The sequence below is a fragment of the Neolamprologus brichardi genome, chromosome 1 (genome assembly GCF_056152115.1).
Source record: "Neolamprologus brichardi isolate AB-2024 chromosome 1, ASM5615211v1, whole genome shotgun sequence".
NCBI classification, from domain to species: Eukaryota; Metazoa; Chordata; class Actinopteri; order Cichliformes; family Cichlidae; genus Neolamprologus; species Neolamprologus brichardi.
In genome coordinates this window covers 39,060,800-39,087,597 of record NC_142104.1, presented here as the reverse complement: position 1 = coordinate 39,087,597, position 26,798 = coordinate 39,060,800, and the positions used below count along the sequence as shown (strand labels likewise).

General features: G+C 40.2%; 2 protein-coding genes across 4 annotated transcripts in view; both read left to right on the top strand.

Moving 5' to 3' along the window:
* The first annotated feature begins 700 nt into the window (after positions 1 to 700).
* On the top strand, positions 701 to 10,088 carry ero1a (endoplasmic reticulum oxidoreductase 1 alpha). The gene is made up of 15 exons (XM_006804425.2): positions 701 to 1,087; positions 1,863 to 1,982; positions 2,076 to 2,159; positions 2,461 to 2,502; positions 4,042 to 4,118; positions 4,483 to 4,556; positions 5,130 to 5,250; positions 5,643 to 5,704; positions 5,802 to 5,828; positions 5,901 to 5,993; positions 6,092 to 6,338; positions 7,703 to 7,772; positions 8,239 to 8,325; positions 8,442 to 8,578; positions 9,204 to 10,088. The coding sequence occupies exons 1-15, from the start codon at positions 1,010 to 1,012 to the stop codon at positions 9,262 to 9,264; spliced, it is 1,380 nt and encodes a 459-aa protein (XP_006804488.2). The 5' UTR covers positions 701 to 1,009; the 3' UTR covers positions 9,265 to 10,088.
* Positions 10,089 to 10,307: 219 nt separating this feature from the next.
* The window catches only part of LOC102780364 (protein kinase C and casein kinase II substrate protein 3), a 35,810-nt gene continuing 19,319 nt past the window's right edge, over positions 10,308 to 26,798 (top strand). The window contains exons 1-4 of one of the 3 annotated variants that reach the window (XM_087841801.1): positions 10,308 to 10,763; positions 14,634 to 14,730; positions 25,209 to 25,309; positions 26,136 to 26,292. In XM_087841801.1, the coding sequence (XP_087697927.1) occupies positions 25,256 to 25,309; positions 26,136 to 26,292 (211 nt within the window). In that variant the 5' untranslated portion in view covers positions 10,308 to 10,763; positions 14,634 to 14,730; positions 25,209 to 25,255. Of the gene's footprint in view, positions 10,764 to 14,633; positions 14,731 to 15,922; positions 19,282 to 25,208; positions 25,310 to 26,135; positions 26,293 to 26,798 lie in introns of those variants that run through there. The other 2 variants (XM_087841796.1, XM_087841802.1) reach the window with 2 other exon arrangements.

Genomic DNA, 26,798 nt, shown 5'->3' with positions numbered 1-26,798 from the left:
GCAATGTATAAACACATGGTGAGTGAAAAAGGGTGACATTTGTAGATTTCCCACAGAAGTCTAAATCAAGCTTTAGTCAGGTTATGTGGAAGACTATGCTAAAAAGAGTTTTCGGTTATGACATAAGTTAAATTTAAACATAAGTTCTCTCAGGGGCAATACCAGTTTCCTCACACAGTCTAAAGGGAAGAGGTTAAATGGATGTTATATTTCAAAGCTATTTCACTACTGTACTGGCTGCTGTATCACAGGAGTGATGTCATTTGTCTTTTCTACGGTAAACTTTGAGCGATCACTCTAGGTGGAAAGGCCAATAAATTATCGTCATTTAGCGCCACCGCGTGGTTGACCTGTAGTATTACAGCTGACATTTTTTTAAACTATAAAATCATAATTATCGTTTTGTCTGTACAATGTGGGCCGTACTGAGTGTAGTTATTAATACATATGCACTGTTGTTTCTTCACATCTTTATTAAAACACATATCACATTATCTCTCTATTTTTTAAAAAAACTATACATTTATCCAGCTTATTACGTTGTTGTTGTTTTTTTTATTCCTGTGTAGTATAATACGTCATGTATGTCACATTGAATTCAGCTTTTTTAATATCATTTTTTTTTCTCCTGAGGCTATCTAAAAAAAACAGCGAATCGCCTCCGTGTGAGCCTCGCTGTGAGTTCCAGTCGGATGGTTTTGTGAGCGAACAGGAAGCAAAAAGTGCCCAGCGTTTAAATACCTACAAATACCCAAGTGTTTAAAACGAGGAGACACTGGCAGCACTGGAGTGATGTCGGTGTGATGATACGTGATTAAAGCTGCTGCTGCTGCTGATGGTCGGGTCGTCACGTATTGCACGTAGCGGATTGGAAATGAGGAAATAACCAGGAAGCTGACAGCAGATCACCTCCTCCTCACAGCTGCTGCTGCTGCTTTCATTCACACGTAGCTACAGAGAGAAGCTGCAGTTTGTCAAGCAGAGGTCCGTGGAAACAAGAAGGGTCGTCATGAAACTGGTGGTCATCGCCCCCCTCCTCCTTCTCCTCGAGGTGTCCGGATACGCAGAGTGCAGGTGTTTCTGTCAGGTGAGTGCTGGACGCGTTTCTGACTTACTTCCTACATTGGTGGGATTATTTGACCGGGTTACAGGTAACTTGTACTGATTCATTTTACATGAGTGTCGGTTTTTATGGCTACCCTTAAATTCCAGAGGATTTGACTGTGAGTCAATGGCCTCAAAGTCATTTTGAATGGTAGGAGGAAACAACAACAACAACAACAACAACAACCAAGTAAAGTTGGTTTGATAGTACCAAGTAACTGGAGTTCACTTCTTGTGTATTGATTTCATTTTAATGAGTTGTTTACATTTGCTTAGTGTGTTTTTTTGTTGTTGTTGTTGTCAGTGAGTCATATATCAGTAACAATACAGTTCTGTTAAAACAATTGTGGTTTGGCCTAGGCCCCTGCATTAAATGTGAATCGGCAGTAAGTAATTTCTTTATTTCTGTGTAATGTCACACTGATGTTGTTGCTTATGGATACCAAGTTTTGTAGTTGAGCACCCTGGAGGCGAGGAAACTGCCCATGTTTTGTAACAGTGAAGGTGCTATGGTTTAATTCCCCTCATATTTTGATTACTTAAGAATTTTTCTTGTGTACACATTACATTGATATTCAGATCTATACTTTATTGACCCCACAAGGAAAATGACTGTTGAATAAAAATAAATAAAAATAGTACAGTCTACTATTGAAGCACTCTTTACAGTGTTTTCCAATCTTACTTCGGCTTGCTCTCAGGAGCATACTACACTGTACACTGGATAACCAGCTGTTTGCCTGTTCCCTCGACATCAGGTGACAGGCGACCTGGATGACTGCACGTGTGATGTGGAGACCATCGACCGCTTCAACAACGACCAGCTGTTCCCAAAACTCCAGAGTCTTCTTGAGTCTGATTACTTTAGGTTCTACAAGGTACGGGGGACTCGTGCACCACACATACGTATACGCACATCTGTGGGTGAGGTCTGTTACTCTGAATGTGTGTTTGGCTTCCATCCTCTGCAGGTGAACCTGAATAAACCGTGTCCTTTCTGGACTGCCAGCAATGAGTGTGGTCTGAGGGACTGTGCTGTGCAGCCCTGCTCTCCTGTGAGTTTAACCCTCATATAGCAGCTGTAAACAGACTTTTACGCCCCCCCCCCCATTCAACCTGCTGTTAATGTCTGATCACTGTCTGTATATCTCATAACGATAGAGCCGCGCTTTTGCATATCAAGATTAAATTGGGGGTGCAGCCGTTGTGTATTTAAATACCAAGTGTAAATGCAAAGACCTGTGGACTAGATTTAAATATCATTAAAAAAAAAAAAAACTACAAAGATTACCTATTAATTCCAGGTGAAAGAGGAGAAATGGTCACATCAGACTGACTGAAACTGTCTGTTCACAGAACGAGGTGCCCGAGGGGCTCCGATCCACTCCCCACAACAAGGTGAGTATCTCAGGATCAGTAAGTGGCACAAACTGGCTGCGACTCAGATGGTCTCTTTATTTGTGTCCCATTTATTACATCAAATCTGACAACAGTTTACCTTCTCCATATGTAAAGTTTATTGAGGATTAATGTCACTTTGGAAATGAATCAAAACCGGAGTCATACAGTAAGTAAACACACCCTCGTGCAATTTATCACTTAAATGCCAGACGACTCAAATACAGTTATTAAGAGGTGATGCAGATTCTTCAGTATTAACACTGTGTGTCGAGTCAGTGCAGTCTCTTCCATTTACAGGGGAAAAATAGTGTAGACAGCTTCTAATTGATGAGTGCATCTACTGTAATGGGTTAGAGAGGAGCTGCTGTAAAGCCTTGAACCTTTTTGCTGTCAGCATCTTGTTTTGTGTTTTGTAAAAAGACATGAGGACGAACGCAGGAATCTGTATGGAATTATTTATATGTCAAAAATCACGTGTGAGAAAAAGCACAATCTGAGCAAATAACTTCATTTCATTGCCATGTTTTCCTTTACATTTCAGAACATCTATCTTTTATATCCCATGAAGTCTATGGAAAAAAGCATTGCTTCTTCATTCTTTAGAGAGGGCCTGAGAGATTTCTCTCAGATTGTGAAAGGGGTCGCTTGAGTCACTTGTGCAAAAAGAAAACAAACAAAAACAAAAGAAAATCCAAAATGGCAATCCCCTCACAGCTCTCCCCCAAACTCAGCATAAAGACACACTTTCCCATAATTATCTCTTCTTTTTATTTTTTTACTCATCCTGTTGAAGACCTGATGACCTTTAGCTGCGTCGAGCATCTGTCCATCTTTCCGTTCACCCATTAACAATTTTTACAAGAGTCACTACTGCTTCTACAGCACAATTTAATCAAACCTTTACACAGTCAACAAAAAACTGGTCTTCATTGAAACTATTGTCAAGGTTTAATTTTTTTTCTTCAGAGTTTTGAGATTTAAAAAAAATTCACTGATGCAGAATGTAGTTGAACCATATTATTATTATTATTATTATTACCTTTAGCTTAGAGACAGACCCACACTGCTGCTCAGCTGTCAAAAACATTTTATACCATCCATTAAATCTACAAATCCTCACAGTGTGGCCATATTTCTGAATTTGTGGCTAATGTGACAGTTTTGTAAATGTAAGACCTGTACCAACGATTTCACAGTACTGCAGCACATTTTGCTTTTTATAAAGACTAATTTTGTTGTTGTTGTGGGTTTTACAGGAGGGCGTAATGTTTAAAATTAAAACAAACAAACAAAAAGGTCATGGGATTCTAAAAAGTTTTATTTGCTAGTGCACTAGAGCACCTTTTTGCCACAATAAAAAATGTTTCTATGTTTAATGCTCGACATGTATTATTAAAAAAAATGTAATAAATCACATTTTAACATCATGGCATTAAAGTGAACAGGTTTATCTGCTGTATTGTGTTAGCAGTTGTGTGTGTGTGTGTGTGTGTGTGTGTGTGTGTGTGTGTGTGTGTGTGTGTGTGTGTGTTTCAGTATTCAGCAGAAGCAAACGAGCAGCAGGATGAGTGTGAAAAGGCGAAGCATCTGGGAGCTGTAGATGTCTCATTAAGGTGAGTCTCGTTCATTTTGCTCAGTTCTTTTCTTCTTCTAAAAGTGACTTTTTGACATTTTTTCATTCAGATTGTTCTTTTGAGTAAATTGTGCACTGCATTGGATGAAACTGTCTGGAAGGAGGTTGGGTGGTGAGCATACAAGGCATAGTTTGGGTGAAAGCTGCTTCTTTAGCCTGAAGAACCATACTCGTTATCTTTGCTATTGGGAACAAAATCAATAATATATAACTCAAATTATTTTCTGGTAACACGTTCAAGCGGGATACCAAAGTAGGATTTAACTTTCTTTTCTGACCTATGAACCTCCACACTGAGGTTGAGCACAACTAAGCCAACTGAGTGCTCTCGTTTTTGTTCCCAGCGCTGAGACCAGAGAGGCTCTGCTCGACTGGAACAAATATGACGACGAAGCAGAACGCTTCTGCGTGGTTGACGGTACGTCTCAGTCCAGCTGAATGAAGGAAGAAACAAATTTGATACGTTTTGATTACCAAAAATAATTGCTAATTGACACTAGGCAGAAATATGATAGTCAAATGCTGTAGATTTTAAGGCAACACGTGTACGTCAACAACAAAGTTAAAGAATGAAAATGTTTTGGAAACATAACAGATTATTTAGCTTAGCATAACTGAAAGGGAACATAAAGAAAAGATAGCATGTCTTGTTTTTGGTAAGGGGATATGATTACAAGAGACATTTTTAGGGAATGTAATGCTATGTTTAAGCAGTATTGGGACTGACTGTAAAACATACTCCAAGGAGTAGTTTTAGGAAACATGATTCAAGCAATTACAACACAGAAGATGGTGCAACATGTAGAAAATGTAATGAAACACTAGGATCCATTTCTCCAAAACCTTTGTGAAATGCTAGTGGGTAACTCCTCTTTCCTGAATAAATCCCCTCCACCACCACCCTCTGCTACATTCTGTCACATGTGGCTGACAAAAAAAGATGTTTTCATTATAATGACTTGCAGCTGAATAAAGGCTTGCTCTTTTCCAGATGAAGAGTCACCAGACTCCCAGTATGTCGACTTGCTGCTGAATCCAGAACGCTTCACAGGCTACAAAGGACCAGAGGCCTGGCAGATCTGGAACAGCATCTATGAGGAGAACTGTTTCAAGTAAGCGTTCAGAGCCCACAAAATAAGTGACTGTAGTTTATACTTTAGTGTGATTCACAGTTCAAAAATAATCCCCAGTTATCTCACACTGGGACTTAGAGGTTGTTACCTCTTACTTCATCTCCTGTTTGAAATTGATTGCTTTAGCTCACTTTCAGCCATGTTTTGAGGAGCAGGCGGATGGCTCTTCAATGCTCACAGCCATAGAGGTGTCAGTAGTGACCATGTTAGGGACATCTATATCCTCTGACATCAGAATAGTCTGAAGCCTGAGCTTTGGCTCACAGGGATGATTTATATATAGAGTGACATCATGTTGCCATGTTTACTATCAACATCCACCACTGTAACCACCCTGTAATGAAAAGGAAACCTTTATGTGTCCTTCCCAGACCATATACTATCAAACGACCACTAAATCCCACCTCATTCCAGAGCAGCCCAGGAAGTGAAGGTAGGAATTCTTCAGTGTTATATCTCACCATTTTTCTAAAACAATCGCAGTTTTGTTTTGTTTTCTCCATTTCTGATGACACGTACTTTGTTTGCAGCGAGGACCTTCTACAGCTGGCTGGAAGGTAAGCTGATGCTTCACCTTAAGAATCTCTTTTTGTCGAGTTTTCGATAAATTCTCTGCCTTTCTCTCTCAGGCCAGTGTGTGGAGAAAAGGGCTTTTTTCCGGCTTGTCTCAGGTCTGCACGCCAGCATTAACATACACCTGAGTGCCAGATATCTGCTGGATGGTGAGGCAGAAAAAAACAGCCCTTGTTCATTTTCTTTTTCCTTTTGTCTGAAGAGTCAAAATAACTGACACTCACTTTTGTTGCCTTCTTTCCTTCAGACAGCTGGTTTCAGAAGAAGTGGGGTCACAATGTGTCGGAGTTCAGACAGCGTTTTGATTCGGAGCTGACGGTCGGCGAAGGGCCCAAGAGGCTCCGCAACCTTTACTTCCTTTACCTGATAGAGCTGCGAGCACTGGCTAAAGTTCTGCCGTTCTTCCAGCAGTCATCCTTCCAGCTGTACACGGGCAGACCCGAGGAGGACCAGAAACACAAGGAGCAGCTGCTGGACATCCTGCAGCTGGCCAGGTTGGTCTCAGACCACACCGATCATTGTTAGACTTTCACTGAATAAAGGTATAATACAGCATGCCCTTTTTTTTCTTGATACCTAGTATTCATGTTCTATAAATGAAAGATCAACCATATTGTGTTTTTTAGCAGTTAATTTCACTCAAAGTGCGCTAATTAGAAAAGCCTGATTTGATATAGATTTACACTCAGGTTGTCAAGGTGCAGCTTGAAGATCTTGCCCTAGTTCTGCTGTGGATTTGACCCATGAAGCTGAGATCAGGGCAACTTGATGGTCAGATCAACTTCTGCAAGAGTCCTTGTACTTCTCGTGGCTGAAGTTTTCCTTGTGGCTCTGGCCGTACGCTTGCCCTCGCTGTCATGCTCCAGAGTGAAATTGGCACGAGTCAAAAAGCTTATTGACAACATCACAAAATGGATATGAATGTAAACATCTGAACTGTATGGTTTCTGATGAGAAAAGTGGATGTGGATGGGTGGTGTTAGAAAGAAGTGAGCTCTGTTAGCACTCTGCACTTTGGGAAATGTAGGCAACAGATTCTGACATAGTAGAAAACACCTGTGGTTTTACAGCAACGCTTTTTAAAGTCCAACAGTTTAATCACAGTCCCTTCCAAGGTTAATATAGTTAGCTAAAAATAAACTGAAAACTACAACTAGATGTGAGAAAGTGTTGTAGTTCACTAATAATAAAAATAATAATAAAATAAAAAATAGACTTTTGAAAAAATTCAAACTAACTGGAGTGATTTTGAAAACTAACTAAAATGAAATACAAATGTCATTATAACTTGCTTGATAAGTCATGGATAGTTGTGTTTATTATAAACTGTGAGTCAACTGCTTTTAAGAAGTTCAGCGTGTTTATATTATTACACCTGTACTAATATCCCCAAATCTTGCCTCTGGCATATGCCCTCCTTACAATGATCACTAAAAAGACTAAAACTAACACTGAAACTAATAAAAACTAAACAAGTTCAAACATTAAAAACTAAACCGAAAAAAGAAATTGTATTCTTGAAACTACACTAAATTAATAACAAAAAGTCCAAATGAAATAACAATAAAAGCTAAAAACAAATTAAATAATACAACACTGTACTAACTCTGGTCACTTCTTCGCACTTCACACTTCATTCTTTATTAATCTCTGTCTTTCTTCCACAGCACATCTTTTATCCTGTCTTCCTTCTTTTACCGCAACCGGTCACGGCAGATTATTATTAGTATTATTGTATGATCGACCTTACAATATAAATCACCTTGCAGCGACTGTTGTTGTGATTTGGCGCTGTATAAATAAAATAAAATTGGACTTCCATGCAATGTTTTGATGACGTTCATCTCCTCTTTTCTAGATCTTTCCCTTTGCACTTTGATGAAGCTTCTCTGTTTGCTGGGGATGAAAAGGAAGCAGCCAAACTGAAGGTCAGCAAGTGTTTCAAACTCTGCTGAAGTTGATATTGTGGACGTAATGCACCAACTGATTACATATTCACAGGGATGTTAATTAATATTTTCAGAATGCTCCTCACCCATATTTTTGATTGTTTGAGCTCATAAAATTCAAAATGATTTATAATTAACCTTCTGGTTTAACTGCATAAAAGCATTAAGTTGTATTCTAGCCACGCCAGTTAGAACTCTACGTGAAATTGTGCTGTAAAAACAGTGATGCATCAAAAAATGCTCTAGCTGCAGAGTGAATGCAGATACAGAGATACGGGGAAGCCGATGCTTTGAAACCTTTTATCGCATTAACAAAGCTGCTGGGAGTGATCTTGTGTACGCGGGGTTGCTGCAAACACACAGTAATACTGACTGGAGTTGCAGTTTTAATTTGTGTGGGTAACTTTCAAGATTTAAAATGACCTGAGTTTTCTGTGAATGTCAGGAGGATATCAGACTGGCCTTCCTCAACATCTCCAGGATCATGGACTGTGTTGGGTGCTTTAAGTGTCGCCTGTGGGGGAAACTGCAGGTACCTGTTACTTTCCTCTTAGTGCCTCTCGTTAGCTTGTAGCGCTTCTTTTGTAAAGATGAACTTGATTTTTTTTGTTTTTGTTTGTTTTGATCGCTGCCTCTCTTGTGTCACAGACCCAGGGATTAGGCACAGCCTTGAAGATTTTGTTTTCAGAGCGACAGATTGAAGCTCTGCCCAAATCCAGTAACCAGCGACCCAGTTTCCAGCTCAGCCGGCAGGAGATAGTCTCCCTGTTCAATGCCTTCGGAAGGTCAGAGAAAGAGGCTGTGGACATCAAGTCATACATGTGCCATATTTAAAAAAAAATCTCCTTAGTTCCAGCTCACACCCACTCTGCTCCTTGGAGAGCTTTTGTTGCCTGCGCGTTAGTTTATTATTGTATCTGAAGCCCTTTTAAAACCTGAAAATGATTTTTGAATATGATAAATGAGCATGCGGCATTTATTATTCAGAAGCCTTTGATGCATCTCCTTTGCGAAATCCTTCTTGAGCTGAGTGCTTGATCTATCAGGAAATTTAGACTGATATTTATTTGAGTTACTAAATGCTTACTTTACAAAATACAAAAGTAAGTTTAATCAATATCAAACTCCTTAGTCTGTCACTTTAGAACAAGTTTATCTCTATAATAGGAACTTACATAAGTGAGTACTGATCTTATTGGAAATTCACACTCATTTAAAATAAAAGTTAAAACAAATATGTTCAACATGAAATCAAAATAGTGCAAAACTTGCCTAAATTCTCTGTAAATTGCGAATATTATATTGTAGCCTCAGAGAAACTGGGTTTAATATTAGTTAAAACATACTGGAGTATTTTTTTCATTATTTCGTACTTATTATTTTAACTGTGTCCTCCTGAATCCTGTGCAGGATTTCCACGAGCGTCAGGGAGCTGAAGAACTTCAGAGTGCTGTTAGCAGAGGAGCAGTGAGGACATCCAGAGGAGTCTGCCTTCACCTGTTGACTCCTCTCTGATGGGGCTTTATTTCAACATGTGCACTTTTGTGGTCCCAGGCCACCGACTGCCATCTTTCCTACTGTCTTAAACCTGCTGAAATGTCGACTGAAAGATCAGCTTTAATCAGCCAAGTGTTTATTTTTCCTTAAAATAATGCATTGCTTTCTTTTGAATTAAACTAAAGTCATATTTAAAAAAACAAAAAACAAAATCACACTTTGTGGCATGGTTTAATGTTCCTTCAAGTGGTATCATTTTTTTGCTGATGGAGAAACGTGCTTGTCTATTTTCAAATGCGCTTTGATCAATGAAATCACTTCAGTTGCTGTTTGGGAGCTGACTGCTAAGAATTCTGTCTCACCTGTTCACACCTGTGTTGTTGGGATTATGCTTTGCTCCTGAGGATGGCGCTGTTTGTCAAGAAAATAGATGAGAAACGTCAAATCTAAATTGAATGCGGGCCACAAATATGCAGTATGTCGAAAAGAAAACTATACAGGAATGGACACCAACGTTTAAAATTCATTATCACACTGATTCTCGTAACAGCCGAGTCGCAGGTACTTTCAGGTGCATGTCCAGAAGTTATAATGAAACCTGTTTCCACCTGGGAGGAAGGTTTTGTAAACCATTCAGCACAGATCCCCAAAATATTTATATGCTGTTGGTAATATTCCGATTGTACATTGTATTTGTGTATAAGTTTGGAGATTTAAAATTAAAATGTATATATAAAATTCATTTTATGAAAATGTAAACGGTAATAAAATTTTAAAATTATTTTTAAATGTTCTAAATTCAAAGCTGTTTTTTATGAAATAAATGTGAATATTTGTATTTGTAATTGGGCGTGGTTTGCGCTTATGTGTTCAGTGGCTTGGTCAGAGAGTCTGCGATGGATGTGTGAGAGCGCTGGAGGGCAGCATGCAGCCGCCCGCAGACAGTGAAGGGTTAACCTGTAATAGGATGAATGGATATTGTGGTGAGCAGCATCTGATTACACAGAAACGCCAGCAGGCACCGGAGGGGGGAAGACACGTCCGTACACCTACCAGCACAGACGGCGTTTGGTTCCTGCCAGGGAATACAAACGCGCTCTTTTTCCTGTTTAATTAGCGTTATCATTATTTTTTCCCCCTTTCTCTCAGCGTGCAGGCTATAACTTTACTTTTCTTCTTCTTTTTTTTTAACCGAGCCGAGCAGGAACCGAGCCCGCCGTTATTATGGGAGTTTGTTGAAACAGTGCTGTGGCTGGAGGAGTGTAAATGGCTGAGAGAGGTCGACGGAGGACTTGGGAGACAACTTGCAAGATGTCGCACTTTGTGGAAGCCTAAAAAAGGAGTATTTGTTTTTGTTTTTATAAAGCGAATGTCACTGTTAGCGTGACAGGAGGTGGTGAAAGAGAAGGGAAGAGGCTGCAGCTACAGGAGGATCTTGGTGTTGGTTTGTTCCTCCGGCTCGGAAAGAAATAGGTAAGGCTCCTCACCTGCCTGCTGTCTGCACATGTTCACACCCTGAACTCTGGAAACACTTTGCGATGGGAAAACTGCCCAATGCAAGCAACTGGAAAGAAGTGCTGCTGTTTTATCGCCTGCTTTTTGTCTTCCCAAAATGTTTCCAAGTGTATTTCATAGAGACTAGTTTTAGTTATTATTAATCTAGCTCTAAGTATAATCAGAAATACACCGCCTGTAATGAATATATAAACATCCATGCAGTGACTATTAAACTTGCCATTTTTCGTATTCCCAACCAAAATGTGTAAGCTTACGCTTTAAAGCGGCACCAGGTGATTTTTGACCAGCAGGGGGGAGAAAAATCCCCAAACTCTCTACTTTACTTACGCAGCACCCCACCTGCTAAGACCGTGTAGTAATTTAAATAGATTTTTAACTTTGTGCTATTATAATGCTGCCCCTTGTTGTTGCTCATATTAATTAGTACCTGCAAGTTAGCCCAAAAAAACATGAATAACACACATGACCCTTGCGAGGCACAGCTTTAGCAAAGTGTTATAACAGAAATGCAGACAATGGCAGGTGTAGTTATGCAGTCTTTTTCCCCTTTCAGTTTGTCCATTGTTAAAGTGCTTTACAACTGTGCCAGTAGTGCGCTCCTCCAGTTACACTAGGGACAAACCACAGGACTGAAGCAACAGAATTTTAGCAATGAAACAGTTAAATATATATGTTTAATGTTTTACACGAGGAAAAAAATATGCATACAGTGGCTCAAGTCAACTTAGCATGGAGAATTTGAGTTTGGGAAACAGTTACATGGTTGTCAGATTTACTGTTCCAAAAACTTTGATTTGCATCTGTAAATATAACCTGCACTAAAAGAGTGCAGGAATCGGGTTACTAGTGCTTATCATATGTATAAGAACCTGATTTCCCAAAATACTTAAGTCCATGCGAGTAAAAGAAGATGATTTAGGCATTTTAAAATGTGTCAGTGATCTGCCAGCATGAGAATTAAGATTTGAAGTAAGGTGTGGAGAAAGGAGCAACAAAATCATAATCAATTTTGTTGCTTTACCTTCATGACTTTAATGAAGTGTTGTTTCTGAGCCTCTGAAGAAAGTTTGGAGGCTATAGGAACCTCCCCCACCTTCAAGCTCTCTCCTGCCAAACAAGTTGAATTTCTTGGAAACATGAGATATGTCAACAAAGACTGTTCACTCCCTCCCAGTCTGTCAGATCACTTGTTCTTACATACTCCTTGAAAAGATGACCTCCCCCCCAAAAAAGTCAAAAAGCAAAGAGTGCAGGTCAGTTTGTTGACAGTAGAAATATTTCCGTGTGGCTCTATCATGCAGACCAGGAGGATGAATCACTTATCAAGAAAGTTGCATGAACCTGTTAGCTGATAGATGATTTCTTTTATCATTTCAGCTCTGTTTTCACAAACCCAGCTGTAGCTGCATTCATTCATGCTTGGGTTGAATTTTCTAGAAAGCGTGCTTCCATGCAGTCAAATGTGAACAGCAGGGGAAGCAGGTTAATCTTCGGTCGTGTTGCCTGCAGCATGCAACAGATTGAGCTTAGACTCCCAGGGCCTACGTCCCGTTTGCAGGCTTTATGTTTCCGTGCTGAGCTGGAGGGAGCTGCCACGGAGGCTATTTTAGACCAGGTTGGCCTCCGTGATGTGGTTCTGGTCTGGTTAGAAGTGAGCTGGGAGAACAGCTGTATGTGTGGGAACAAGGCTGAGTTGTCCTTTTCTTTGACTCAGTCTCTGGAACGCCATACTCTCTGTGATCTGCTTTCGTTTTTTCTGCTCTCGCCTCTCACTGCCAGAGAAGCGTCACATGGTTTGCTGTCAGTTAGACACAGAGCCTCGGGCTGTAGGCAGCAGCTGTCAGACAGTACAGGACTGCCGTCAGTGAGCGGGAAAGCGAAATGTGGCCAAAATGCATGATTGCCTTTTGCACACAAATTGCTGACAGTGATGTTTGTTCTTAAAAATGACTCTTTTCATAGTAAAGGTTGCTGACTCCTCCCCGGGATGGAGAACCCCTATGCTTTCATCAAACTGTGTGGCTATTTGTTTCTACTTACAGGATGTTTTGGTTTGGATGAACACTGTTAAATAACAGTACTGGCAGCTAGATTTGACAACATACTGTTATTTTACAGTGTATCTACTGTGATCTAGCAGGTACTTCTTACTAGAGTAGGCAATTCTTACAAAAGGGAAAATTAAAATACAGTGCTTCGTAGGATACATGCACTTTTTGGGTGTTCTTGCTATAATCTATGTAATCAGTGCATAACTTTAAAACCTATTAAAGTGAGAACTGTATCCTCTCAGTTGGCCTTTTCTGTTTTCTGTAGGTTTTCATGTCTTTCTTGAACCATAATACAAAAACAAGGTTCCTCACTGTTAATATTTTTCATCAAAATTACCAACATTTACAGCTGAACTCACAAGGAATATTACAGTTGTACAGATAATTGTGTATGTGCATGATTCCCGTAAATCTGGAAAGTTAGGTTAATGCGTAGAACCACAACAGACAGACACATTGATGGGGCAAGATTATCAATTAAAGATAAGAAATGATGATTTCCCGGTTTCATCACAGTATTGACCCAATCGATATTCTAATGATGGATTTGATTTATTTTTAGTCTAGCTGGCAGTGAGGATCTTAGATTTATTTTCACCTCTTCAGTCTGATTTGTGCTATTGTATTCTGAGTAATTACTGAAGTTATTCAAAGATTATATCTGGAGAGACGTGGGCATGAAGTATCGTTTGACTGGTTGGTGGAAGCAGAAAATGATTCACCATCAATGAAAGTTATGCTTGATCTGCCCTCACACTAATATCCCACCTCTCATTAGTGAATTATTTGAAGCTGTGCTCATAATTAATCAGCTGTATTCATTGTTTGTGCTTTTAGTGGTGAGGATGGGGCTCTCAGCTCTGACTCTTAAAGCATTTGTCATCAGAAGTGAAACTTGGTCACATATCTAGTTATACTGGGAAGCACCCAAAAAGAGCCACTGTTTTGTGTTTTTTATGAATGGGTTCACAAACTGTGGCAGCTGATGAGAATCCGACACAAAGGTTTAATCTTCTGTGCCAGCGATCTTCAGCTGTGGCTAAATGTGGATTTAGATTTATCTGCTGATTATTAAAAGAACAGAGCGCTTTAGAGAGTAACTGCATGTCAGTCACTGCAACCATCTGTCGATGTGATAACCAACTTTTTGTATCACAAATGTCACAACAACTGAGATTAAATGTCCTGAGTTACTAAACAAAACAGAGCTAGTCCTGCTTGTTTGGATAATTAGACTTCTTTGCTTTCTGATTGCTTGCTGCTGTTGAAAAATCTTCTACAAAAGAGCCTTGCGTTAGGCTGGTATGGTTTTTTTTTTTTTCTCCTTTAAGTAGTAATTAATGTTACCAACTAACCACAAGGTTATAAATTTTGTTTTTATTTTTTTAAAGGCTTTTAAGTCTCTATAAGGTGGAAAAACATTTTTTAAAAGTTGAAATTTACAGTGTATGTCTGAACAAAGCAAAATCGCTGGTGTGGTCTTTTAACAACTTGCCACTCTGCTGCTAACTTGCTACTCTGGCAGAGGTATGAGTTAACTGCTCTGGCCTCCCCTTACAGGGGCTGCTGCTCTCTACCTGCTTCATTAACCCTCAACTACACACTCTATGTGCGGTATTTCACTGTGACTCCCAGAATGTGCTGCCCTCCAGCCAGCACCGGGCCGATATAACAGGCAGCTTGCCTAGCTAACTAACTGCTTGCTGCTTTGCTAACAAACCCCTCTCTCTTTGTCTCTGTGTGTGTTCTCCCTTTGCTGTTGCTTCTGCCCCAGTGGGATCTTCCTGCCCCTCTGTGTTTCTCAGACCTGCGGAGACGGAGGCCGTCTTCTGTTTGGACATCTGTCCATCTCTTTTTTCGTCTCTCATAAGGTAAGTTTTGCTGTCGCTCTGGGCTCCGTATGGGAACAGTGTGTGGTTTGTGTGCTGGATATACACTGTTCATAATCATGCCCATTGTGCCCCTGTAACATTTAACATGCTGCGCTTGCTCTCTGTCTCATCTGTCAGTAGCTTCCACCGACTCCTACACATAATCCACTCAGTTTGTTGATGGTATCTGCTTGCAGCCCTGCAAAGCTCCACAATATCTCTTTAAGTCTGAAGACATTAGAAACGCATCAGCTCAATGAGTGAAGACATAAAAATTAAACGACACATTTAAAAGTTGCGTAAGAGTCAACCACCTCTCGTCCCACCTTTCTTTAAATGATACCTGTTTTGTGGAGATGCCTCTTTAGTGTTGCCACATGCAAACTTAAGCTATTCTTTGCTGGAGTCATGGGTGTGCTGGTATAGCAGAAGTTGTTAAGTTGTTTAGCAGTCTGACAGCCTGACAGAGAAATGTGCTGAAAACTTCCCGCGTTCCAAACGTTAGTGACAACCATGGCCGCCTGTTTCCTTCATGTTTAGAGGCTTTGTGCTAAACTGTACATTTTAATGCCTTCACATGAATGGCTTGAGAAGATATTTTCTTATTAAGTCAAACAGTACTGACATGAACAGAAAGCATCTAGAACTGTCTTTAAAATATGAAAAGTCCTGTTTTAGGGAGATTAGCATTTAGGGGGGGCTGCTGTTGTGTTTTTTTTTTTTTTTTTTTTTTTTTTTGTTTTGTTTTTTAAACCTGACATGACCATGAAATTTTAGCTGGGCAGCTAAGTAGCGCTAATAGCTAGCATATTTTAAATCTGCATTTCATTGTGATACAAACTTGTGAAGCAAAAAACAGGCTGAACAACTATTGTTTTAAACTGAAAGCTAAACATGATGAAACTGCACCCATCTGTCACTTAAAACAACCGTGCCATTATCTTTCTTTAGTCCAGGGTTTAATTTAAGCGACTCTGTATAAATACTCAAACATCACACACTTGTCATAAGTGGAAATCAGCTATAAAGGGAAATCATTTTAAGTCTGGGCTTGCTTTTAGGACCAGTTTTGCCTTTTAGTTTTTACAAATGTAAATTTCCACTGTAAGGAGAAAAGTTCCATAAGTTTTTTTGTTTGTTTGTTTCAGACTTTTTTTTTTTGGGGGGGGGTAGAAATATTTGACTTCCTGATTTGTCCTCAGTAGCCATTTCAAGCTAAAGATAGTTGTTTATTAAAGCCAAACATGATGACTTTCAGAGTATCCCATATTGTGGTTTATTGTTGCCAACAGCAATTATTATGTAATCACTGTGAGCATGGTTAACATTTTCTTTCTTTAAACAGTCTCTCATTTTGCTCAGAATCACACAGCAGTGGTCTGATACACAGCTAGTTCCCAGGCTCTCATATGCAGCCAGCTGCTGGCAGGAACTGGAGCAGAGAAGAATCTCCAAGCGCTCCTCTTTTTAGAGGTTTAAAGCCTCCGGGTCCTCATGAACCTACAGTGCATAATCTCACATACTGAGACGTAGCTGGAATGCAGACGAGCTTTCAGACTAGTGGTCGCGTGGGCCTCCCCAGGCTTCATGTGTAGGAGCATGTAGCCCTGGCACTGCTGCAGGGAAACTGTTGGTTTACATTAATCAGATTAGTGGCCATGAGTTTTCCAGTGGGGCTTATGAGGTCTGGACCTGCCTCTCTATCTCATCCCTCCCTCAGCTGCTCTTTCCCCTCCTCCTCACTGGTCTGACCCACTTCTCTAAAAACCAACAACCAGAATCTCCTTCTGTCTCTCTCTCTTCCCATCACCCACCTCTTTAGCAGGGACACATTAGATGCACAGGTCAATAGATTGTGTACTGGATGAGATGATTTTTCCATTTTTTGTCACTGATTGCTGTGCTTCTCAACAGAGGTGCTCTGTATAAAAAATTAAATAAACTAAGGAAAAACTAATGAGCAGTCTGGTCTAGGCTTAGAGATATCTAATCTTTCTTACTTTCTTGGGTTTTCATCAAAGTGTATAATGGTGTTTATGATTTTAAAAGAAATGAAGGCAAAAAAACCCCAGCTGCTTTGTAACAGAAGTTATTGTAGCTAGGGATGTGATGGATTAGCTGGCAAGGCTACTAATCTTTGTGACCCCTGGGAAATGTTTTTGTTACAGTTGTTATTATTAATACCACCAGCACCAATTTGCTGTTGTTTTACCCAGCACAGAAAGAAGGGTCCTGGTGCTGGCGCTGTTAGTGTTGTTTCCACTGGTATCTTATTTTTAATTTAACTGATAAGCAGATCATGAGCTGTGGACACCCTGAATTCTTCCATAGGCTTTTTCAGGTGGTTTTGACTGTTGTTCCTGCAGCACACGGTGTGACAGCCCCCTGCTTTCTAAAGGCAAATAGTTCATGCACTTCCATGTTGGCCTTTTATCAGTGGGTTCAATTTGCAGTCACCTGTTTCACAGCTCACTGAGCTCAGCTAAATTTATATCGGGGTACTTAGAAATGGTGTTTATTTAATTGACAGGATTGAAGAAGTTATGGATGCAGGGGCGCAACCAATATTTTTAGTGGCCCCATATGGCCACCCCTATGAAAAAATAATGGAGGCGTCCCTGTGTGGATGGCAGCACTTACAATAGAGTTATATAATAAAATAAAAAATCAACTTAAATCTATGAATAGTGAGTGATAGTTATGTTAAATTACAAGTCTTAGGTGTGCTAAAAAGTGAAGCTTAAATGTACCAGCTGATAAAATTGAAAGATTAAATGTGTGTTTTAGTGCTTTCTGCCACTTTTTTGTGTTTGTTGTGCTTTGAATCCCAGTTGTAACCGCTGTGTGTCCAGTCCATGTATTTTTTCTTCTACCCCATCAGAATCCAGTGTTGTATTCATCACATCAGTTTAATATGTAGTCACTCTGAAAGTTTACTTTATACATATATGATGGTAACGTCAAACTTTTGGTCCACCACATTGGTCCACACTGAAATATTAGTTGGACAATTTAACGGCTTGCTCTGAAATTCTTCAAACAATACACTACCTACCTACCAACCTTACCCCTTAGCCACGTGAAGTACAAAGAGGCCAGCAACAGATGGTCTGCCCTGATCTCGGCATCGTGAAGTCAGTCTGGGATTACTTAAAGAGACAGAGGAGACCAAGATGGACTAAATCCAAAGAGGAAATCGAGCAAGTTCTTCAGTGCTGGTTTGTAGCTAGTTCTGACTTAGCGCGGTTTCAGAACTAGAATGGATTTCAAGCTGTTGAAATGAAAAACACTGAGAATGGACAATGTTTCACGGGGTGATCGTGGCTCAAGAGTTGGGAGTTCGCCTTGTAATCAGAAGGTTGCTGGTTCGAGCCCCGGCTTGGACAGTCTCGGTCGTTCTGTCCTTGGGCAAGACACTTCACCCGTTGCCTACTGGTGGTGGTCAGAGGGCCCGGTGGCGCCAGTGTCCGGCAGCCTCGCCTCTGTCAGTGCGCCCCACCAGTGCTATCACCAGTGTGTGAATGTGTGTGGGAATGGGTGGATGACTGGATATGTAAAGCGCTTTGGGGCCCTTAGGGACTAGTAAAGCGCTATATAAATACAGGCCATTTACCATTTAGAAGTTTGACAAAAGTTATTTAAAAGTTGTAGTAAGAAAGAAATAAAGGCATGTCGCAGAGATTCATTAAGAGATTAAACTCATTCTTGCAAGTTAACCTTTTCCAGAAATGGGGACACATTTAAGAATTTTCTAAAAATTATTATTATTAGTAGGACCCTTTTTGTTCTTGTAGCACTTTTTCTCTTTTTCCCCTTCATTTTGTCAGTAATCAAAGATGAACCAAACCTGTTCTCTAAATATTGTTTTGAAGGATAAAATGACTGATGTTTAAGAGTTGTGTGGTGAGACGGATGCCTTAGGACAGAAGCACAAGGAGAAGTTGAAGTGTAGATTTTTATTGCTGGTGTCATTTGATATGTGATTGATTTATTTGGCTGACTGCATCCATGTTTTGTTCACATGTGCACTTCTGCTTGGTTCATCATGCTTGACAAACCGGCCTAACATGCTTTATGATGAGTTGTGTTGCTGTGCTGTAGAAACCACATCAAAAAGTTCTTGTGTGTGATGTTATGATAAACCTCCTATTTCTAGCTGCTCTGTGTTTTGAGTAGTTCAAAAACATCTGTCTTAAGTCACATTTGAAATTTGCTAAGCTTATCAAGAACAGTGTTCATCTTGCGGATGTATCTTATTGCTCGTCTGTCACATTTGTGACACTCATTTCTCTTGTGTTTCAGTCTTTAACAGCTTTGTGGCTCCCATCACTTTTGCTCTCTTTCAACAGTCCTGCTGTTCTGTGCAGGTCAGGCCTGACGGTCTGCTGCCCTGTTTCAGATCAAGGATTGGATTCCTTCAGGTGGTTAATGGAAAAACTAAATGAAAAACTGAGCCTGAGGCCACTCTGACAAAACATTCTTTCAGCTGCGATGGAAGACATCTTTCAAAACATTTCAGTGAGGGAACAACTCGCCTGGATCTGCCCAGAAGTAATTATGCCCTATTATAAAGCAGAGCCAAATTGTATTCTTAGACTCTACCAGAGTAGCTTTGCATGATTTACTGTTCAAAATAATCCTTATTTAACTCGTACTGTGCCTTGGGAAAACACCAAAGTTTATTTGTTGTCTGAAATAAACAGTTTTAGTATCTCTTTCTCTTTACCCTTAGTTTTGGGATTGGCTTGTCAAACAAAGGGTTTGACTGGCAGGTGGGTGGGGCTTATGTCCTCACTGCCAGAACTGTTTTTTTTGTTGTTGTCTTTTTTTTTTTTACTTTGATAGCAATCCACGAGTTGAAAAGGGGATTATAGTGAAGCCTGAACTTTTGGCTCATAGAAACTACACACACAAACTGCATAGTATGTTACTTGGGTAATGTTTAATATGGGTTTCCACTATTGTGTGTGTGTGTGTGTGTGTGTGTGTGTGTGTGTGTGTGTGTGTGTGTGTGTGTGTGTGTGTGTGTGTGTGTGTGTGTGTGTGTGTGATTAAGAAATCTCAATTGGCCAATACAAAAAAAAAAATCTGTCATCTGAGCAAGTTATCAGAAAGAGTAGAAGCTAAGTTCTTGGCAGTTATCATAAACAAATCTGTTTGTTTGAGAGCATATGGCACACATTTTGTTGTCTTGTGGGTGTAACCTCTGAAAAACCCTCTTCACTGTCGGACTATACTGTTTGCAGTTCAGCAGAATTGGTCTGTTTTCCCTGTGTTTGTGAATTGGCTCGCACTGAGGGGATTGAGCCCAAGTTCATGATAAGTGACCAGGAGCAAGTAAACATTCTCAAACAACACAACCACAGCCAGATGAAGGGGTCAAATGAACTCGCCACATAAACCAAACACACTCATCTCACCATCTGTTCATGGATCATTCAGGATCTATGACCTCTCTAAATCCTCATGGACCAATCACAGCAAATTACTTAGAAAGTCTTATGTTAGGTATGTGGAATTTTCCATCTTTTTCCTCTATGGATTGAAGTTTATTTTGTTCATGAAATGAAACATGTCCTCCATACACCAGGTAGCTACAGTGACTCTTTGTTGTACAAGCACTGCTTCAGATGTAAACAATTACCCAAAGACTTACAGAAACAAACAAATATCAGTCCTGCTGATGGTTCAAGACCCTTATGGCTCTGTCCAGCTCTCCTAGAGTAAATCTGGCAGCAAACCTTCTAGAAATGGCATGTATTGATGTGCCATTGTGATTGTTCGGCCACTAAGTTGGCCTCTGCAACCTCTGTAGGGTCTAGGTATCGCCTCACACTACTAGTAATGACACTGACCCTAGTCGCCAAAGCAGCTGAAACTGATTAACATCCACGTATACATACACACCCCACAGGGGGGGGAAAAGGAGGAGCAAGACAAGGATCTGTCACGGAAGGACAGGCCCCTGCACGGTATCTACCAGCGCTAGATAGAAGAAGTGGCAGATATCAAGAAATTCTACTAATGGCTGAACAAAGATGGACTGAAAGACAGCACAGAAGCGCTAATAATGGCAGCACAAGAACACAAGATGGGGTCGCCAACACCAGACAAAACTGCATGTAAGGCTATGCAAAAATGCCCAACGACAAACTGGTGATAGCTAACCAACCAGCCATAGTAGTGATGGACAAGCAGAGGAAGAGGATTATAGTAATAGATTTAGCTATACCACGTAATAGCAACATCGGGAAGAAGGTGTATTTTAAAAGAAGAGAAGTGAAAGAGCAGAAACGTAAATGGTTTAGGTTAATTCTAGTTTAAAGTTTGGGCTGAGTTATAATACACACACTGGTTAGATGTGATTAACAGTTTGGCAAAGTTTCATTTAGGATTAAAATACTGATTCAAATCATTGTTTATTGTTGGAGGATACAAGGTTGGGCATAGTATTAAAACACTAGAAGCAAAATATAAAAAGCCTTTATTAGCAGGCTGCTCTGTGCTCCTCTACCTAAAAGCAGTTCTCTTTAGACCACATGAATGTTGTAACTTTTTGGACTAAAATGTATTTCAAAATGCTCCTCATCTCTATCAACTATCTGCTGAGCATGTTGCACAAATTCTGGTGTCAACCTGTAAACATGTGAAATAACCTCTTCAGTCCTCCCACCAAAATTTTCCAAGCTCTACAACCATTTTGAGGCTCTACAATATTGACTACTGTCATGTTGTCATGCCCTCCATCATAAAGCTGTTTTGGTTAAGCCTCTGTTGAACTTCCAAAGAAGCAGTAATTGGCAATCCAGGGCCAAGTCCATTTTCACATACAGCCTCATGTCCCAGCACGCTGGTGGCAGATGCCTTTGCTGTTATTGACATACTTAACACTCAGCAGTGACACTCATATACACGGTTATCCTTTTGTTGATTTCACTCACTGCCTGATGTGGATTAAATGTGTGGGAGGTGTGGTGTTACAGTGTGTTTTTGGATCATCAGCTTTTGGTTAATCTGGAACGTCACTCCTCTCCTCAGATACACCACACCCCTACACACAGTCAGACACACCTACAATTGCATATGAGAGCTATGTCCTTTTTATTCACGGTTAACTCAGATATCTGCCCTAAGTGAAGGCTTGCTACTCCGTTGTTGCATAACTGGCAAAACTGCAAAGCTAATTTATGTTCACTCCCACATTGTTCCCTGCAGATCTCACCAAGGCTACTGTTGTACTCTGCACCTAATTTAGCACTGGTCTGCTCCCAGCACTGACACATTGGGAGTTATTTACGGTGAGAGTGAACAATGTGAGACTCAGGAAGGAGGAAAAATAATCAGGAACCTCTCAGTCTTGTCAAGTCGAACTTGTAGAGCATGGTCTCACAGAGAAAATATTCAAACAGTGATCAAACTTCTAGAAAATGATGCACATAGTAAACGGTTTAGGGAAAAATCTCTTTAAACTAGTTATAGTTCATTTATATATTTATTTTACTTGACTTTTAGAAAAGAGGCAGTTATTGAAATCAGGCTTCATTATTGGCAGCTCTTTCTCTTCATCTACATCTCCCCATTGTTGTGTCTTAAAACTGATCTCTTTGTGTTTATTAACTTTAACACCAACATGTCATTCAGCTGCATTGTACGAAAACTTAATTTAAGTGTCAAAATACAATATTTTATTTGACAATAAAGCTCTTTGAGTTCATACTTTTCTATTGCAGTGGGAACTACCAGAGAAGGTTTTTTGTAATCCGCGGCCACTCCAGGTGTACAGATAACTCCAACATGCTATAGTTGCAAGATGCAACTTACAGAACTTAGGGGGTTTAGGATCAGGGTTTGGGTTGGGTTATGATTGTGGTTATGGTTATAGGGCTATAGTTAGGGTTATTTTTTGATGTGTCATGGGATGATGTTTCCACGTCGCAAAACTGTGACATCACTATAATGTGACTGGTCACTTGCATTGTTGAGTCTGGACTAATATTAGTGTTGTTGATCCAGGAATGGCACCAACATGGCAATATCAGATCGAGCAACAAGTTGTATCCACAAACTCTGATTGCAACATGCAAGTCACGTTCTGTGTTCGATCCTTCCATTAAAAACACCACAGACAGGGTGGGGAGGTTCAGTGCACTCATTCTGATTCGTAAACTAAGCAGTTGACTCCTGCAGGTGTCCACCTGCCAGTTAAAACACCCTGAGGAAACTGTCCACGGAGGCTTGTACCCCAGAGATTGCTGCTTAGTGTTGTGTAGATCCAGATGGAATTTAAATTTGAAGATGTCCGTGGTCTGACCCACAAGCCCTGGGTAATTGGTGCTGCAAGTAGTGTGGTAAAGGGCCTCTCCACTTTGAACCCCTCATGCCATGTTCCTTCTCATTTTTAATGCATTTCTAACTCCACATATAGAGTTTGTTTTTGTTTATAATGTTTGTAAAGATGGGTATGGTCTAAACTCTTTGGACTGGTCTGACAGTTTGAAAGGTTATGTATGTTTTGTGTACCAGTTATTACATTGGCATTAGCTGCTTGCAGACCAAAATGTGGCACACAAATCTTTTAACTTTTAGCAAGAGGTGAGATTTGAGTTTGTGTTGAGGTTAAGAGAGCCGCTAGGCCTCGTAATGGCGTGTTTGACAAGTTGTTGTATCTGCAACAGGAAACCGCCTGGCCTTGACAAAGGGTTTTGTCCAATGGGAGGATAACACGGAGGAAGTGGATGTATGGGAAAGCCAGGTCACAGTAAACTGTTGGTAGAGTTCCTGCAGAGCTACAAAATGTAAAAAATAAATCCCCTCGAGTTCAGTTGCAGCTGAATTTAAAATGCAGGTTTGCTCTTTGGTTTTGCACAGTTGTGCATCGTGCTTTGCTTTTAAGAAAGTATTTCACAAAAAGGGATCGTTTGTAGTGAGAATACACAAAGCAACAGTCTGTTAATTAGTTTCCCTGTTTGTGTTTTCTGTACATTGGGATCTGCCATAGATGCACATAGTTGGTATCATGTGCGTTCCTGCCACTGGTGTCACACGAGTCAACTCATCTGCAGGTTGAAACTACAGTACTAAGTCCTCCAAACAAATATACATGTCAACTCACCAAGTTATTTATTTTTTCCTTTCTTATTAGCTTGATTTTTGTATAAATGTTGTGCTTCCTGTCATCTGAAAGAAGTCCATTGTGTATAAACAGGAGTGGACCGACTGCGCACGACAGGGTATCGGCATATGTAGGACGCACACCATCCAGCTCTGTGCAAAAAAACAAACTGAGCAGACCAGCCCTGAGGTCAGAGAGCAGTGAGGGCTCTTTGGCTTTCTGTGTCAGCTGACGTGGAGCTGCAATTTGCCAGAAGCTGAAACTGTCGAGCTGCTTACAGTGGAGCAATAAGACTGGAGACTACTGGGTTTGATAACCCCAGAAAAAGAGGAAACACGTCTTTTTAAGAAACATCCTCTAAGGAAATCCTGAATGGCCACAAATGTTCCTGATCCTCTTGACAAGGAGGTTGTCTAAAACGTGTCTGTGTCAGCAGGATTATTTAATAAAATTAAAATTTCACATCATATTTTGACAAATTAATATGAATATGACATGAGAAAAAAATGGGGAAAGCTGGTTGTGATGTTCTCGAGAAAATATCGCAAGTTAATCTGGATCCAGAGATTCACTTCCTGCATGAATTTTCAGACAGGTGAAAGCATGCAGCCTTGGACTGCGCTTGTTGACCTTTCGATCATATTACATGATTATAAGTTAGGAGGTGCAGTTTGTCTCATTTGTCATGTAACTGTAGGACTTCAAGCTCTTAACATCTCTTCAGTGTTTGCTTCAGTTATTTTTCCTGTTTCCTGTCCTTGATAACACCTGCAGCTTTAAAACATTTTTAAAATTTATTTTACGCAGCTGTTTTCAAAGGTGACCTCAAGTAAGCGAAAAAGGTCATTTTGCTTCCTCTATTAGGCTTTCGGTCTGGGGATATTGATGGTGTGTACTTGATTTATGCTTGTAGTGAAGTGTATGATTATGTCAGGGTGAAACACCGTCTCCAGGACATCAGTGTTTATCAGAGTCTCAGTGTGAAACAGCCGTATCTTGTCACAAGTCCAAGATGAGGGCTGAGCTGTGGATTTCCCAGAAAGCGTCACTAGGCAAACAAACCAACTGGTGCTCGAGAATGAATATACAGAGAGATGAAATGAGCTGTCACGTATTCATAGAGCAGTTAGACTCATTCCTTAAAAATTATGTTTTAGAGTTTCATTGTTTGTAAATTAAGTGTCGGCTGCTGTTACTCTGGTTAACCAGGCTTTTTCCAGTTAGGGATTTTTAATTTGGAGTAGAAAGTTGAAGTGCATAGATGTACTTGGAATCAAACAAGATCATGTTAGTGAACCTGTTAAAATTTAATTAAAAAAACTAATTTCTCTCTTTCATGCTTCTTTCGGGTTTTTCTCCTCCTCAGTTTCTTCTGTAGCCGCCATCATTCCGTGCTGTGGGGCCGACCCCAAGATGTCTTCTAATGGAGACCTAAGTGAGCTGGGGAGCTCTGAGAGCTTCTGGGAGGTACAGTAGTAACACTTTAATTGCTGTCATACATCAGCCGCTCTACAAAACTTAAAACAACACTTAACTTATTATAGCTGCAGTGTTTCAGCCTGCAGACACAGGTTTCTACCCACTCATGCTATTAATTAACCTAACAAGTTGTGAGCTTTCCAACAAGGTGCTTTTTTTCTTATTGGGGTTACGCAACTTTACCAGTCTTTTCTGGCCCATCTTTCAACTTTTTTGAAAATTCAAATTAAAAAACATCCTTTTTTGATTTTATTTAATTTTCAAACTTTCATGTTTTTTACTGTTTAAATGTTTTCCAAATCACTGCGATTTAACACCACCAACTCTAGCCTGTGAAAGGATCAACACCTGGCTCAATGTGTTCAGCACACTCTGGACACCATGACCTTCATGTACGGAGTGCTTATTGCAGGAGATGATACTTATCTAAATGTGCCAAACCGGGCGCATGTATATTTAGCTGATCAACAGCACCTGAATGCAGAATAACTAAGAGGCCGAAGCAGCCAGATAAGTCAGTGTGTCAGTCAGCCGGGTCTCCTTACATGCTTTTATCTAAAGACCGAAGACTGACTTCTTCACAGCCTTCCATGTTGGGAAAAATACACACTCTCACCTCCAGTGGTTGTCTCCCCTTTTTTGTTTTTTAATCTCAGTTTCGATCATCTCTACATCATTTATCCACCAAATATGCTTCAGTCCAAACTGTTGTTGCTAATGTCTAGATACAACGATGACATGAATAGAACTCAGGGAGTGACTGACGCTGTTCTGTTTCCTCGCTCCTGTTTGGTTCGTTGGTGTGTCTCTGCAGCCGGGGAACTACAAAAGGACGGTAAAGCGGATTGACGATGGCCAAAGGCTGTGCAATGAGCTAGTCACCTGCTTCCAGGAGAGAGCCAAGATAGAAAAGCACTACGCTCTTCAGCTGAGTGACTGGGCCAAAAGGTGGAGGGTTGTTGTGGAGAAAGGTGAGTTTAAATGCTAGCTTTTTATAAAACAGTGGATATATATATATATATATATATATATATATATATATATATATATATATATATATATATATATAATTTTTTTTTTTTTTTTTAGGGGTGCAACGATACTCGTATCGATATCGAACCGTTCGATACAGTGCTTTCGGTTCGGTACGCATATGTATCGAACAATACAACATTTTTAATTTATTTTATCAACTTTCCTTCTGACGATGCTGTCTGTGTTGAGCGCTCAGTGGATCTGCGCTCGACAGTGCAGCCTAGGCGGAGTAGTCGAACACAGATTCACTGAGCGCAGGGCAAGCTAGCTAGACAGAAGTTAAGCTCGTTGCAACATGGCAAATTGAACCTCCCCCACCCTCATTCAGATCTGGCGTTTGGAACTATTTTGGTTTTCATGTGATGTATGACCCTGAAGGTAAGCGTGTCATGGACAAAAGTAAAACAGTATGTTGGATGTGCCAGCAATGCTCAATTGGTGG

Coding starts and splice junctions, on each gene's coding strand:
- ero1a (XM_006804425.2), top strand. CDS start 1,010: ATGAAACTGGTGGTCATCGCCCCCCTCCTCCTTCTCCTCGAGGTGTCC. Junction 1,088..1,862: donor AGTGCAGGTGTTTCTGTCAG/GTGAGTGCTGGA, acceptor CCTCGACATCAG/GTGACAGGCGACCTGGATGA. Junction 2,503..4,041: donor GATCCACTCCCCACAACAAG/GTGAGTATCTCA, acceptor TGTGTGTTTCAG/TATTCAGCAGAAGCAAACGA.